The sequence below is a fragment of the Equus quagga genome, chromosome 2 (assembly GCF_021613505.1).
Source record: "Equus quagga isolate Etosha38 chromosome 2, UCLA_HA_Equagga_1.0, whole genome shotgun sequence".
NCBI classification, from domain to species: Eukaryota; Metazoa; Chordata; class Mammalia; order Perissodactyla; family Equidae; genus Equus; species Equus quagga.
The window spans coordinates 44,867,635-44,884,518 of NC_060268.1; the positions used below are offsets into that span (position 1 = coordinate 44,867,635).

A 16,884-nucleotide genomic window follows, 5' to 3' on the forward strand; every position below is an offset into this window, starting at 1 on the left:
TATTGAATGAATGCATAATTAACGGCCAAGTATTTTTCATATCAGAATAAAAGCAGTGAGTCCTCAGTTTGAAGGTGAACAGTAAAGATCTAAAAAAAAAGTTGTAACACATTATTGTGACAATTGAAGCAATTTGAATATAGACTGTCGAGATGTTTATGAAAATTCAATTTCCTAATTATGATGATTGTATTTATGTAAGAAAATATTTTTGTTCTTAGGAGATACATGCTGAGCTACTGAAGGATGAATTGTCATGGTGTCTGCAACTATATTTCATGGTTAAGGAAAAATATATTTACATATTACATAAGCATACATACATATATGTATATTTACAAATAAATATAAAGCATATGTGGAAATTTAATAATTGGTAAATCTAAATGAAAGGTATATAGGTGTTTATTTTCTACAGATAATGAAGTTTTTCAAGATAAAAAGTTGGCAAAAATAAAGGAAAAATGAATAAGTACATAAAAGAGATTGAACTCCAGTACTTAGCAGAATAAAAATAAGGGAAATTATGGTAGAGTGAAGAGGTCAGTAATTCCTCTCCTCCCCCTAAAATAACTATAAAATTGGAAAAAATAGTCAAAAACAACTATTTCAGGGCTCTGGAAATTAACCAAAGAGAAACAACAAATTGAGAAGCTGCTGAACTTTGGAAGATCGGGGTGGGGAGCATTCTTATATGGGGATACTTCCATTCTCTTCCCTGGCTTGATGGGTGAGGAAGTGCTAACAAGTCAGGGAGGGTACTGAAAACTAACAGCTTCTCTGCCAGAGTGGACTGAATTAATCTGGAGCAGAAGGCAAGGAGCCCAATGGTATTGCTAGTAAAGCCAGCAAAGTTAGAGGGCTAAAAACAGGAAAGGTATACAGCTCTGCTTGCCTGAGACTGTGGTCCCATTTGAGACAAGAGACCAGCAGACTAATCAAAAAATTAGCAGGGAGAAATCCTGAAATAAGGGGCTAAATAAACTCTTCACACATATGTGCCTGAGTGGGAGGCTGCATGCATATGTAGGGAAGACCTAAGAGGGTCCAAGTTCTCTGAGAAAGAGGATGTGCACATGTGCAGGGAAGACCTGGAAAGTCTCAAGGAGGAAGTAAAAGTGGGTAAGACTAGGAAATTTACCTGCACGTTGAATGCACACCCCAAGACACCCACAGATACATCAAGAGAGGGTGGAAAACCTACTGACTCAAGGTTTTTGAACACAACCTCTCACCAATCATGGTTGACCATTAAACTATATAGATGCAGGGGCATCCCCTGAAATGCCAGGCTTAAAAACTAAGAATACAAATTAAAATAACTGAGTAGAGAAATCAGCAAACATATATCACAGGGGAGAGATTTTGTAGATTAAGTTCAGATGAATTAAAAAGCAAATCAAAACAACAACAAAAACCAGCAGCACAACCCTGAGGGGAACAAATATCCAATCCAGAGTTGCTACAATGTTACATAAAATATCCAGTTTTCAAGAAATTTATGAAGCATATCAAGAAATAGAAAAGTGTGACTCATATTCAAGAAGAAACATTGTCAGAGAAACTATGTGTGTACTTGGATGTTGAATTTAATAAACAAAGACCAAAATTCACAGAAGGATAAATACTGCATGATTCTACTTATATGAGATATCTAAAAGTCAAACTCATAGAAACATAAAATGATGGTTGCCAGGGGCTGGGGGAAGGGGCAAATGGAGATTAACCATTTCAAGGGGTATAAAGTTTTAGTTCAAGGGGTATAAAGTTTTAGTTATGCAAGATGAATAAGTTCTAGAGATCCAGTGTACAACACTGGGCCTACAGTTAACAATACTGTATTGTGCCCTTAAAAATGTAAGAGAGTAAATCTCATGTTAACTGTTCACAGTACAATTTAAAAAAAAAGACTACAAAGCAGTCATTATAAATTTGTTTAAAAAATTAAAGGAAACAATGAATAAAGAATTAAAGGGAAATATAACAATGACTCTTTGGGGAATCTAAAAAAAAGGAAACTATAAAAAAGAACCAAATGAAAACTATAGAGTGAAAAAGTATAATAACGAAAATGAAATTCCTAGATAGGCTCTACAGCAGAATTGAGATGGCAGAAGAGTCAGCAAACTTGCAGATAGATGAATAAAAATTATCCAATTTGAAAAACAAGATAATAAAGATTAAAGAGGAATGTACAGAGTCTCAAAGACCTGTGGCACAACAGCAAGAATTTCAACATACATGAGAGCCCCCAGAAGGACAGGAGAATGGGAAAGGGGTAAAAAAAAAAAAAAAAAATAACAGAAGGAATAATGGTGAAAAAACCCTTCCAAATTTGCTAAAAATATTAATCTACAAATCTTAGAAGTTCAACAAACCTAAGTAGGATAAACACAAACAAACGCACACCCAGACACACCATGCTCAACCTGTTCAAAGCCAAAGAGAAAAACCTGAAAACAACTCATCACAAATATGAGAACAATACAATTAACAGCTAACTTTTCATCAAAAACAATGGTGGCCATAAGGCAGTGGAATGACATATTCAAAGTGCTGGAAAAAAAGATGCCAACTAAGAATTCTAAATCCATCAAATTCTATCCTTCAAAAATGAATTTGAAATATATTCCAAAATAAAAGTTGAGAGAATTTGTTGCTGGCATACCTGCCTTACATGAAATACTAAAGAAGTCCTTCAGATGAAGGGGAATGACAATAGATTCAGGAACTTAGCTATAGGAAAAAACGAAGAGCAGCAAAAATGGTAAATATGTGGGTAAATAAAAATACATATATATATATATATATACACACTATACATATATATTAAAATCCTTTCTTCTCTTAAATTCTTTAAAGCAATAATTATAACCGTATTGTTGTTGTATAATAATATATAGATGTAATATATATAACAATTAACAGTACAAAGGAAATAAAGGTATAATAGAACAAAGATGCTATGTTCTACCAGAAGTTAGTCAATATTAACCTGAAGCAGACTGTAATAAGTTACTGTGCCTACTGTAATACCTAGAGCAACCACTTATAAAAGAACTCAAAAAATAATAAAACTCAAGAGTAATTAAGATGGTACCCTAATAAATATTTGCTTATCACAAAGAAGGCAGTTTTAAAGGAGCAACCCAATAACAACAACAAAAAAAACCCCATAAGATATAGAGAAAGAAAATCCAACCATAATTTCATTAAATTTTAAGGAGCAAAAACTCCAATCCAAAAACAAAGATTGTCTGACTGTATTAAAAAGACAGCAAGATCCAACAATGTGCTGTCTCCCAGGGACCCACTTCAAATCAAAAGACACAAATAGGTTAAAAGAAAAAGGACAGAAAAAGATTTGCCATGTTAACAGTAATCATAAGAGAGCTGGAGTGGCTGCACTAATATCAGACAAAATGGACTTTAAGAAATATTACCAGAGACACAGAGAGATATTTTGTAATGATAAAAGTCAATACATCAGAAAGATATAATAAATATAAAGGTATATACACCTAAAAACAGAGCCCCAAAATACAGGAAGCAAAAACTGATAGAATTGAAAGGAGAAATAGACAATTTAACAATTATAGTTAGAAACTACAATGACCCATTCTTAATAGCTAACAGAACAAATAGGCAGAAAATCAGAAAGGCTATAGCAGACTTGATCAACACTATCAACCAACTTGACCTAACTGATATTTTCTAACACCCCATCAAAAGAGAGCAGAATATGCATTCTTTCCAGACGCATGTGAAACATTCTCCAGGATAGACCGTACGCTAGGCCATAAAATGAGTCTCAAGAAACTTAAAAGAACCGAAATCACTCAAAGTATATTCTCCAACAACAAATACATTCAAAATAAATGACAAAGAAATTTGGGAAGTTCCCAATACTTGGAAATGAAGTGACATATTTCTAAATAACCCATGGGTCAAAAAAGAAATCACGAAGGAAATTAGAAATATTTTGAGCTAAACGAAAACAAAAACAAAACATATCAAAATTTATGAGATATGGCTTAACTAGTGCTTAAAGGGAAATTTAGAGATTTAAATACCTATATTAGAAAAGAAAGATTTCAACATCAATAATCTAAACTTCTACTTTACGAATAGATAAAGAAGAGTGAGAATTAAACCTAAAGCAAGCAGAAGGAAACAAAGATCAGAGGCAGAAAAACTCAATGAAATAGGAAACAGAAAACAGCAGAGAAAACCAAAGAAATCAAAAGTTTTCTGGGAACAAAACTGATAAACATTTAGCTAGGCTAAGAGAAAAAGAGAGATGACACAGAATAAGAGGATCATAGGAGAATAGTATGACCAACTTTACATCAACAAATCAGACAACTTAGACAAAATGAACAAATTACTTAAAAACTACCAAGACTGACTAAGGAAGATATAGAAAACAAAAATAGCTCTATAACAAGAAAATAAATTGAATTATTACTTAAAAATCTGCCCCTCCCCTCCCACCACACGCATACACACAAGCCCAGGATAGATGGCTTCACCTAGTGAATTCTATCCAACACTTAAAGAAGAAATAATAGCAACCCTACACAAATTCTTTCAGAAAATAGAGGCAGGGGAACTTTCCAACTCATTCTGTGAGATCAGTATTACCCTTTCACCAAAGCAAGACAAAGATATCACAAGAAAACTAGAGACCAATATGCCTTGTGAGCATGCACATGAAAATCCTTAACACAGTATCAGCAAGTGAAACCCAGCAACACATAAAAGATTAGACACCATGAGGAAGTGGGATTTATGAGAGTGTGACGTCTATGGGGCTCCTGCCTCCTCTCTGTTCTAATATCACCCTTCAGACCCATGCAAATTGCCAGAGGTAGCTTGGCCACGCAGACCCTTCATTTACCCACTAACCAATGTAGACCTTCCTTGGCGGGTGTGAGTAGAGTGTATGAGATAAAGTATCCTAATCCTATTGAAATTATGGATATTGAAAGAGAATAAGGATGCCATAAAAAAAGGAGCAGAAAGCAAGAAGATTTCCAATTTCAACCTTGATGCAAAGAGTTTAAACATCTGACAAGAATTAAAACAAAGATGAAAAAGAGGGTGAGCAATAAGCTAGCTTCTCAGTTCAGTTACACCCAGGGCTTCAAATGATCAAGCACCAACTAGAGCCACATGGAACATAAATCCAGCTGGTGCAGGGATTTTCCTAGAGTGAGAAATGTCATGCTAACTGTTGGAGAAACGACACTGTATCTTCAGGAATACAAGTGAGACTCTCAAGAGATGATGTGTTCCTTTCTCCAGCTGCATGTCAACTTGAGCACTGAAATCCAATGCTAATTTTTAGGTTTATCTATATCTGGTCACCAGTTAAGGGGACAGAGCTTTCCAATCCCTAGAAGGTTCACTTCAGGTTCTTGCTTTCAGAGATGGTTATCAGCAGGAGGATGATGCATCTTGCCACTCATCCAACCACCCCCAGTGGAAAAATATACTGGATAAACCCACAAATACAGTCCATGATATGGGTAGCGGTGAGAGAGATGAGAAAAAGCTATAGTGACTATTTTCAGGAAGCACTTGCATACACCTAAAACTTTCATATTCATCTCTAAGAATCTGAAAAAAAATTAACCTAGAAACATTAGGGTTAGGTGGTCATCCATTTCTGCATGGTTTAGAATTACAACCTTCAACCCACAGCATTAATAAGTTAGCCAATTCTGCACTATAAATGAATATAAAAATCTAATAGTTTAAAATTTTTTGCTACATGATAAAGTTTATTATTTCCATTTTTAAAAAGCAATGTTTCAGATGAAAGAAACACTGTGAAACCATAAAAGAGACAAAGAAAGTCTCTGGATGTCACAGGAGATCTGAAATAACACAAATGTCAACTAAAAAACACTTTTAAATAATGAAACCAGGATACAGCTATGTATTTCGTGGCAATCTTGGCAAAACCTCTTTTCCCAAATGAAAGAATCAAAATTTTGAGTAGATATTTCCAGGAAAAGTATGTCTAAAGTAAATCTATAGCTTCATTAAACATGGCTAATTTCAAAAATTAAATTTGGCTGATCATACACACCAATCATCAAAGTTTCTCTTTTTTTCTGGATGAACTTCAAACATGTCAATATAACATTTCTATATTATGAAGGAAAAAATAATGTATAACAATTCTACAGACCATACGCAAGTTTATTTAAATAATTTAACACTGCATGGAGAACTAATATAATCATAAGTATAAAAATAGATGATTTAGCAAACAAATATAAGCACTACACACAAGCAGATTACACACACACCATCAGGCCTTTGGAAGATTAAGGCGACATTAATATCTCAAGTTATTTTATGAGAATACTTTACTCATGATAGTCAGATGTTATTAAAACATCTCAAAATAGGCAAAGCCCACAAATTTTTCAGTATGAAGTCTTCTCTTCCAGTGTTCTTGTGAATATATTAATGATTCTTCTTAAATACTGTACAATTAGTCTAGATTGACAAACGGGCTATCAAAGCCACTATCTTGTTGGCTAGACAGAAGAGGGATTAATCTTTTCGCAGGCTGCCGACACACTGAAGACCATCCTGTACTGCTCAGTTTTTTGAAGTCTGACTTTAATGTATCAGCCTGATGGGGCGGCGGATGGCCAAGAGTCACACTGATTTTCCCTGGCTGGGAAGAGGTGGTTGCCTCTGACGGGTCTGGAGCGTGACCACTCTGATGTTTCACTGGTCGACTAATCGTGTTATTTTTCCCTGGATCTGAAAGACAACTGGCTGCCGGAAACTGTCTGAAATTAACAGATTCAGCCAGTGTATCCAGAGTTTCTTGTGGCCTACCCTGTGAAAATGACCCTTCACGGCTGTCGCAGGGTAAAGTGGCACTGTTGGAATGCCAGCCTATGGAGTCACTAAGGTCCCCTCCATCCTTTACTGGAGCTTCCTGAACACCCAAACTTTGACTTTTCTCAGATGTAGCATTTTCACGTTCCATTAATGGGTTACACTTATATACTTTTAAACCAAGTCTTTCATCAGGACCTCGAAAGGTTGTATGTGTGGATCCAGACTCAGAATGACTAGGGGTATATCTAGGTGAGCGTTTATTTCCTAAGGATCCAAGAAAGGGGTATGCGGCTGAAGGCAGAAGTGATCCGGAGCCAGCATCACCGAGGAGGTCTGTCTTCTTGCGCAAACCGAAGCCTCTTTCACCTTCACAAGGAACAAACTCAGGAGGAACATTCCTTGGCAAAATGTCTAGGTGTTTGTAACTGTTATCCCCGGACTGAAAGTCTGAATGTGACCCTTTGGAACCCACATGTTGTACATCCCGGTGCTCTGCGTCCTCCAACCGCCTTTCTAAGTTACAAGCAGCCCTCCTCCTAGGAACTTGGTCGCACATATGCCTGGGGCTGGCTTTTACACTCTTTGATTTGCTTTCAATGTGACATGGTATATCCTGATTCACATCATTTCTTTTTGATTTTTCAACTCCAATCAGCATCTCTGAAGTCAGAGCCAGTTCTCCTGTACACAACAAAACAGAAAATCAGGGGAAAATAAAATTAGGAGAAAATTAACATTGAAAGAAGAGAAAAAAAAATTTTTTTCATGTATTTCCAAAGAATACATATATTTTAATCATTCTCAAAGAAAATACAACAATGCTGGACATTTTAAAATACTCTTTTACATATAATGATTAGATAAAGCTAGGTAATTTTGTTATTGAAATCTGATATATTATCGCTATCTACCTGATCTATTATTTTTTTTAATGATGCTACAGTATTTCAAGAGCCAACTGCAATGTTTTCAATCCTACTCTGATGCCAAGCATGGAATTTCTGATGAACCCAGTTTTTTTTTTTTTTAAGGATTGGCACCTGGGCTAACAACTGTTGCCAATCTTTTTTTTTTCCTGCTTTATTTCCCAAAGCCGCCCCCCCACCCCCGGTACATAGTTGTATATCTTAGTCGCAGGTCCTTCTGGTTGTGGGATGTGGGACGCCGCCTCAACGTGGCCTGACGAGCAGTACCATGTCCGCGCCCAGGATCTGAACGCTGGGCCACTGCAGTGGAGCGTGCTAACTTAACCACTCGGCCACTGAGCCGGCCCCCTGATAAACCAAGTTTGCTGGAAGAATCCCAACACCTACACACACACACACACACACTGTAAAAGCTAAAATAGACTCCCTGATGTAACTAGCTAAGACACTAAATCTGATCAGAGGCAAAGCAGCCACATAGTGTAGAATCAGAGACATCATATCTCAGAGTTGTGTACCTTGGTCCCTGGAGTCCCTGAAAAGGGTTTGCATCTATTGGGGACATTATTTGCACACTGTTGCCCCAAATCCAGAAAACTTTCTTCTTCTATGCCGCTACCCTTTTCTATCCAATGTTCGTGTTTGTGCTTCTATTTGAGAGATGTTTACCAATATCACACTTGTAGATTCCTGAACAATCTCTGCTTCAAGCTTTCCAAAAGGTCAAAAATCCCATTTCCCCACAGATATGTTCAAAATGCCCCCAAAATTTACCAATTTTTTCATGTATTCCCATCAGCTTTTGCTTTATATATTCTAAAGCTATTTTACTATGTACATAAAGAACCCATTCGTAGCTTCTTGGGAAGCTGCTCCTTTATCATTATGAACTATCACATTGGTCCCTTTTAATGCTAACTCTGATTTACCTAATAATGTATTTAACTCTATAATTTATCTAATATCAACACTGCATTGCTTGGTATATCACTCTCCATCCCTTTATTTTGAATTTTAGACGATGTTCTTGTAAAAATAATGTTATGTCTGGATTTTTAAAAACTGTTTGAAAATTGTGGATTTGTTTTGTTTTGTTTTGAGGAAGATTAGCCCTGAGCTAACATCTGCCGCCAATCCTCCTCTTTTTGCTGAGGAAGACTGGCCCTGAGCTAACATCCATGCCCATCTTCCTCTACTTTATATATGGGACAACTGCCACAGCATGGCTTGCCAAGCGGTGCCATGTCCACACCTGGGATCCAAACCAGTGAGTCCCGGGCTGCCAAAGCAGCCCCACCAGGCTGCGCCACCAGGCAGGCCCCAGAAGTTGTGGTTTTTTAATGAGTTTAACCTATTCATATTTAGTGTAATTGTTGATAGTTCAACCTACTATTATTTTCTATTTATCCATTCTTTCTAGTTGTATTTTTTCTATTTCTTGATTCTGTTAGGTTAAAAACATTTTCTTCCAAGTTTTTCCCCTACTAGTTTGAAAGTTATGTATTCTATTTCTATTTCTCTACCAATTATCCTCAAATTTTAAGATACGTATTTAAACCTGTATTTTTCTAGCAATGGTGAAGTGATCAGTACGTATACCCTCTCCTTGAAAATAGTAAAAATCTTAGCGTATTGTTAGTTTCCTCTACAATATCCTCTTAGATCTTTCTGAGAATACTATACTTTTCTAACATTCTCAGGTCCCATTGCTTGTTCTAGTAATTGTATTTCCTTAGGTTTAAGATCTGTTGGTTTTTATTTTGCCTTGTTTTGAGTTTGGTGTCTGTCTTCATGGAGCTGGCTTTCTATAAATATATGGTGATTCTTGGTTGAATGCTTATCTTTTAGATGTCCTGAGTGCGGTATCTTTTTGCGCTGCTTGTTTAAAGAAGTTGGGAGCAGAGTGGGAAGGAACAAGCTGCAGGGTAATAGCTGGCACCCTGGGCATGTAGGCTCTCAGTTTCTCCTTGGTGTGGTTAGTCATCTAGAGCACTGTCCTTTTCCCAGATTCTCTGTTCTTGCTGCTCTTACTCTGCCCAATATTAGGGTTGGGGAAGGGAGAGTAGAAAAAGAAATAAAGAGGGTGACTCTGCCTGGTTACTGTTGCTCTAGAACACCAACTAATTACCCCATTGTTATCCCCTAGGCTTATGACTTCTGGAACATGCCACCTGCATCTGTGCAACAGTTTCAGTATTGCTCCTGCTTGTAGCTGTCATCTTCTGGCAGTTCTGAACTGAGGTTTCCACCTTCAATCTTATACTGTCTTCTTTCTTTCTGGGATTTCTCACAGCTTCTAGTCTATCATTTGAAAAGTTTTAAAATTCAGTTATAATTTCTTCTTTTCCGCCTTCTTTATTTGTTGTTTAAAATCTTTTCTATCACTTCTGGGGATGGAAGCAGCAATAGAAAGCTGATGGATATGCACAGTCTGCCTACTTGAACTGGAAACTAGACTCTTTTGTATAAGTTTCCAATTTAAGTAAAACATACAACTTTATAAATTAACTCGTAATCCTTACATTCCTGCTTTTTTTCATACTAAAAATATTAAATAGCTAAAAAAGAAGGGAGAGAGAAACCCTTCGAGTGATTCATTTTGACATACCTGACTGTGTAGTTTTGCTCTGGGATCTATTAGAAATAGGTGTTTCCAGCAATTTTGCCATTGTAGCAAGTTTGCTAGCAGCATTCATAATCTTTTTCTCAGCCCTGTGGGGAATTCCAGAATGTTAAATTAATACAGTTTAAAGGAAAAACTGAGTTTCCTTAGCCCCAGGATTCCTGTTTTCCTATTAGCTCTGCCAACATTTAGGGTAGCAGAGACACAAGCCTCTCTTAACACCCAATGGCTGATCATGCAGAAACGGTTAATTTTGTGGTTAAGGAAAATGCTTAGAAAATGACAACATGCTGTCCTGTGCTCTCAGGTCACACTGTTTGTTTAGACTGAACTTACCCTTCCTGTTTTCCATTATCTTGCAAAATCTGTTGGAGGCAAGTCAAATAATATTTGCGCATCTTTCGGGCAGTTTCTTGACGTTCCCGCAGTACCTCTGCTTTTACCATTTCCGCAGCTCTTTCCTTACTCTCCTGAATATAACGAAGCATGTCACCTGGGGCAGGGGGATCCCCACAAAATGCATGTTTATTAGCATTTTTCAAAAACAGGAGAGGCAGACTTCAGACCAATTTTCTGGGAAATGAAGTGACTGGAGGTATAGTTTAAACGTTATACTTTTCCACAATCAATAACATGGAGTATTTCAGACCAACATTTTGGTAGACTCAAAGGAGAAATAATCTAAAAGTCCTTTTAGAATGATGACAGCCACATATGGTAGAGAAACATAGCATATTCCCTAGGGAAATTCTGTCGTATTCTGAAATACGGAGGCAAGAAAACACCATAAATAAGAGGCACAGAAGCTTATACATTTCAATTATATGTTACATCCGGTTAAGAGAACAGAAAAAAGAAATATACAGAAAGGGTGAGGCAGAGAGGAAGAGGGAAGCAGACACAGAAAGACAGAAGGAGGCGACATGAGCTGAAGAGACTCCTATTGTTCTGTTGACTTGTGCTCTGAAAATCAATGTTTCATTACTTATTTGATTTTCAGCAGTACTTAGGAGTATCCAACTAAATATAACATTAGCATCCATGAGAGATATACACAAAATGCTACTGCAGGAGAGGGAGGAGACTCACGGTGCCTTCTGAAATTTACATTGAAAATTAGTCTATTTCAAGATCGCTTTTTGTCTGTAACTCAACGTGCTTTGGGACGACCGTTATTTCAGGTTAACAATTTTTTACTAATTCCAGGGCTACAGCCTTCCTCTAAAATATCACCATCCCTGTTACGTATTAAGGATCCAACTCACAGAGGAATCTCCCTCGATATCAGTAAGCTCTTCCTGAAAACCAGATGTTCTACGCCAAAATACTAACTGGAAGACTATTTTTATTATTTGAAGTGGGAAAAATTAAAATGGAGTACATATCAACACAAAAGCTCCAACCAACTTCTAAACAGAAAACAATACACACACACACGTTGTCATATTAGGATTTAAAAACATGCTTAAAATTTCACTTCCCAGTTAAGATGATTGCTAACAAACAGTTGCTTTGTTTGCAGTAATACGGCCTCTGTTAGCACCGGCAACAACTGAAGAGCAAACTCTCTTCACTGATACTGAGTGGGTTTTTCAACATCCACACATGATTCTGATGATCCATCACTTATATTTGGAACTTGAGACCTTTCTGCTCATTTTAGTAAAAATGAATGCAATTTTAGGAGACAAACATCCATTTCTCCTGTATAAACACTGGTTATTGTTCTGGGAGAAAAATACAATCTATGCAACATCGTGATGAAAAACCAGGAGGTAATCTATTGGGAAAGCATAAACCAGAGAAATGCCCTGCAGGGTGTGCTGCGTCTCCTAGTGCTGCAAAGGACTTGATAAATTTACGTCAATGATTAATCCATTAACCAAATAACAAGAAATAACAGAACAACGCCTAACTAGATCCATTTTCCACGGTCCTTAAAAGTTTATGGTAGGAAGCAATAATTGATATGACATTTTCTTTGGCATTAGTTATTTAAGTTGTAAGATTATAAAATTGTTAGTTTAATATTAGTGTCCAAAAAAGAAACAGGATAATTAACAAAAAAATAACTCTACCCTCACGTCACTTCCAAAAGATATTACTTGGGTGAAATGGATCCATTACTGCATAATTTAGAAAAGGTATCAATGATCTCTTCTAAAAGCACGTAAGATCCCAGAACAAGGTAGTTTGGAAAATTCCCCCAAATTATGACTGCTAGTAACAAAAAATGCCCAAACCACCTTAAAATCTTGGGAATCTCTTTCAGGACTTACGCTTAATTTTTTTTACAGCTTTAATGCACTGCCCACGAAGCTCTTCCAAGGCCACCCTACTGCATGGCAGGGAAGCATTTTCAACGGCCCCTTCTGACAGTGACCTAAAAAACCCAAAGATTGCAAAAACAGAGATTTTAAGTGGAAAACTTCATTTGAAAAAAATATATATCTATATATTCCAATAAAATGAACAGAGATGTGCTAAAAAATTCATATAGGAGGATTACTATATAGTTATTTAAAATAGGAGAAAAATGGAAACAATTTAAATGTTATAGTTACTTAAATTAATAAATCCACATGATGAAAATCTATGCAGCTATTGAAAAGCATATTATAGGAGAATATCTAACCACAAGGGGACATGTTTATCTTATATCATTAAGTTAGTAAAAGGTTACAAAATATCTTATACAATAATCTCAATTTTTAAAATGTGCACATGTTCTATGTGTATAAAGGGGCTTAAATGATATAACACAGGATGTTAACAGAGGGTATCTTCTGGGGATAAGATTTTCTCCTTTTTTATACTTTCAGCTGTATAATAATAACAATAATTGATATTTTTGGTTTGCTATATTGATATAATTAATATAAAACATTTAAAGATGCAAGAAATAAACTATTTTTTTAATTAGTAAAAGTCTACCTTGGTGGTATTTTACAAAGTGTTCTCAGTTCCTCCAATTTATTCTTCATGTCATTATTTTCTTCTATTAATTCTTCAACAACTTTACTATTCTCTTCTGAAAAAGAAAGATAATGGTGTAGTGGTCCATTAGTCTCTTTTTTCTCACTCTTCCTTTCCCTTAAGTTCCCAGTGCGAATGTTTAGAGAGAAATCCGCCCAATTTCCACTTGTTCCCCGTGTCCTTCATTCCCTGATGGACTCTAATCTGACCACTCGCCATTCTGTTTGCTCAGCACTTAAAATCTGTATTCGACCATCATCTTGTTTTGGGTGACACACTGTCCTGAAGTAGGTTTCCAGCTGTTTCACATGCATGTGTTTTGTTTTCCAATTAGACTGAAGTTCTGTAGAAACACACTAGGTTTTCTAATTTCATGTTCCTCGTGGATCCTGGTGTACAGTCTATGCTCATGCAAATGATCTTTGAACAAGCACCTCAATACAAGATAAAAAGAAAATTAAGTTTAAGTAGGTGCCATTTTCAGAATTAACATAAGATTTTCAATTCTTTGAACCTTTAAAAGGAGGACGAGGAGACTGATGGAGTCCATGTGGTACAGAGGACAAAGCATGGATTTCAGAGTCAGAGAGACGTAGGTTTAACTCCTAGCTCTGCTTCTTACCAGCTGGATGAGCTTAGGTAAATTACTTAACCTTCCTGAACCTGAGTTTTTCATACGTAAAATGGGGAGAATATTACCTACCTTGAAGATTATAATAGAAATAAAATACAGGCACACCACCTTATACAAGACTTGGCAACACCAATGTTTAATAAATATGAACACGGCACCCCATGTTCCCTGCTATGCCACCCTCTCAACCCACCCCATTAAGTTAGGGAATGAATGCTTCTATTCCCCCTAGTAATTGATCTAACTTGTATATCTTAAACCACTCACTCTTACTCCATCACTTTTCAATAAACACTACCAAGACAGTAGAAAATGGAATTTAAGAAACAAAAAAGAAGCCACCCCAATAGCAAAAGTATTATCAACTAATAGATTTACATTAAGACAAACATTGAAATCAAGCTATCAAAAATGACTTAAATTCTGACCCTGACCCCTTATATCAGCCCATTGTTTTGAGCTCAGGATCAACTTTCTTGGATTATTTCTAGGTCTATGAATTACAGAAGACATCAGCCTCAAAAAGCACTATGTAGAATAACTATTCCATGATCACAATGTATGGTGCTAAATATTATTTATAAATAATAATCACATCCAACTGCCCTTGTCATTTTATTACGTAAAATAAATTTTATTGATTTTCAACAAATTTTACAACAGCTACATTGTATCTACATCTATGGTTAGCCAAATATCTCATTTACTCTCCCGGCCTCTACTCAAAAGCTAAGCAATCACCATGGGAATTATAACTGTTGAAATGTTTATCTCAAAGTTCTTAAAACCCTTTCTTGCCTTAATTATTATCTATCTGTAACAGACTTAGTAAGCAGTAGGTGGAAGTAGGTGGCTTCTCTTAGTCAACAACATTTACCGAAGGTGCTATGATGCCAGGGACCGTGCTAAGTGCTGGGACAAGACTTGATCCTTGTCACTATCAAGTCTACACTCCAGAAGAGAATACAGACAAGACTTAATTGCAAGGGTGATGAATGTTATAAAAATCACAAGAGCTTGGGGCTGGCCCCGTGGCCGAGTGGTTAAGTTTGTGCACTCCGCTGCAGGCGGCCCAGTGTTTCATTGGTTCGAATCCTGGGCACGGACATGGCACTGCTCATCAAACCACGCTGAGGCAGCGTCCCACATGCCACAGCTAGAAGGACCCACAACGAAGAATATACAACTACGTACCGGGGTACTTTGGGGAGAAAAAGGAGAAAAATAAAATTAAAAAAAAAAAATCACAAGAGCTGTGGGGCCAGCCCCGTGGCCAAGTGGTTGGGTTCGCATGCTCCACTTTGGTGGCCCAGGATCTCACAGGTTCGGATCCTGGGTGTGGACATGGCATCGCTCGTCAAGCCATGCTGAGGCGGCGTCACACATAGCACAACCAGAAGGACTTACAACCAGAATATACAACTATGTCCTGGGGAGATTTGCGGGGGAGAAGGAAAAAAAAAAAAAGAGAGAGAAGATTCACAACAGATGTTAGCTCAGGTGCCAATCTAAAAAAAAAAAAAAATCCTAAGAGCTGTGGGGAATATCTAACAGAAGAACCTAGTCCAGTCTGGGGTGGTTAGGAAACCCCCTGAAAAGTAACATACTGGGGGAGAGATGAGCAGGAGTCAGCCAGGCAATGTGGACTGGACTAGGATGGAACGGTCCAGTCAATGGAAAGACACATCCTGGTAAAGGGAGAGATGAAAAGAGGTCCAGAGAAAAGAGAATGAGAGAATAAGAGAATAATTCTCTATGAGAGAATAAGAAGGCTGGGGGAAGATGATGTTGAGGGGCTGGCAGATGCTGGATCATGAAAGGTTTCTTAAACTACGTTAAATTAAGTGTTTGTATTTCATAGTGAGGGCCACACAAGTCACTGAAGGGCTTTAAACAAAACAGTGTCCTGATCCAATTTACACTTTTGAAAGGTCACTCTTGTAGCCTGATGGAGAACAGACTGGAGGGGCAAGATTAGAAGCAGAAAGAGTCAGGAGGTGACTATTGTCCAGGCAAGTGATAGATGTGAATGTAGAAAAAAAGTGAGCCTATTCACCTGGTCTTTTCTGCATGATGCAATTATTTGGGACCCTTGCATTCAGTCCTTCATTCATTTATTATTGTCTGGTGTGTAGTGGACACCATGACTACAACGATGAACAAGATAAGATATATTCCTTATTCTCAGGGAACTTATAGGTTGGAAAGGATATCAAGCAAGTAACTAAAAAACTAAATACAGAATAGTAATAGAGGAGGAGCCATGTACCATGGGGCCACACAGAAGCAGCCCATCTAACTCAGACAGGAAAACCAAGGAAGGTTCTGCAGATAAGGCCTCTTCTCAGTTGCGTTGTAAAGGATGAGAAGAGTTGGGCCAACATGGGAATGAGAGGGTGAAGTGTAGGACGGAGTCACAACATCGTATGCAAGGTCCAGCAGCAAAAGAAAGTTCCTGACCAGTTCAGGCATTTGAAATATTTCAAATGTAAGGACTATAGAGCACGGGATATAAGTGAATAGTGAAGGTAAGAGGGAGCACCCACCCTTCCCTTTTTCAGAGGAGAAAGAGGAACCGGCAGAAGATACCCCTTCCAGATAACTCTCCCTTGAGCATTGTGAAGAACAGACTGGAAGGAGGCCAGACCAGACCCATATGCCTTTGTTCACGTCTTCTCCCTCTGCCTAGAATGCTGGTCTCTTCGGCAAACGCTGTCATCTTTGAAGGCTTAGTCCAGCCTTCCTTAACTCTAATAGGAGGAAGAGGAACCGGCAGAAGATACCCCTTCCAGATAACTCTCCCTTGAGCATTGTGAAGAACAGACTGGAAGGAGGCCAGACCAGACCCATATGCC

The 16,884-nt window shown here is 37.4% G+C and overlaps 1 protein-coding gene across 7 annotated transcripts in view; it reads right to left on the reverse strand.

Moving 5' to 3' along the window:
- Positions 1-5,958: 5,958 nt before the first annotated feature.
- Positions 5,959-16,884, reverse strand: part of CEP152 (centrosomal protein 152) — a 94,466-nt gene continuing 83,540 nt past the window's right edge. For all 7 annotated transcript variants that reach the window (XM_046650053.1, XM_046650071.1, XM_046650025.1 and 4 more), the window contains 5 exons: positions 13,354-13,450; positions 12,699-12,802; positions 10,756-10,912; positions 10,405-10,508; positions 5,959-7,551 (listed from right to left, as the gene is read on the reverse strand). In XM_046650053.1, the coding sequence (XP_046506009.1) occupies positions 6,509-7,551; positions 10,405-10,508; positions 10,756-10,912; positions 12,699-12,802; positions 13,354-13,450 (1,505 nt within the window). In that variant the 3' untranslated portion in view covers positions 5,959-6,508. The remainder of the gene's footprint in view (positions 7,552-10,404; positions 10,509-10,755; positions 10,913-12,698; positions 12,803-13,353; positions 13,451-16,884) is intronic.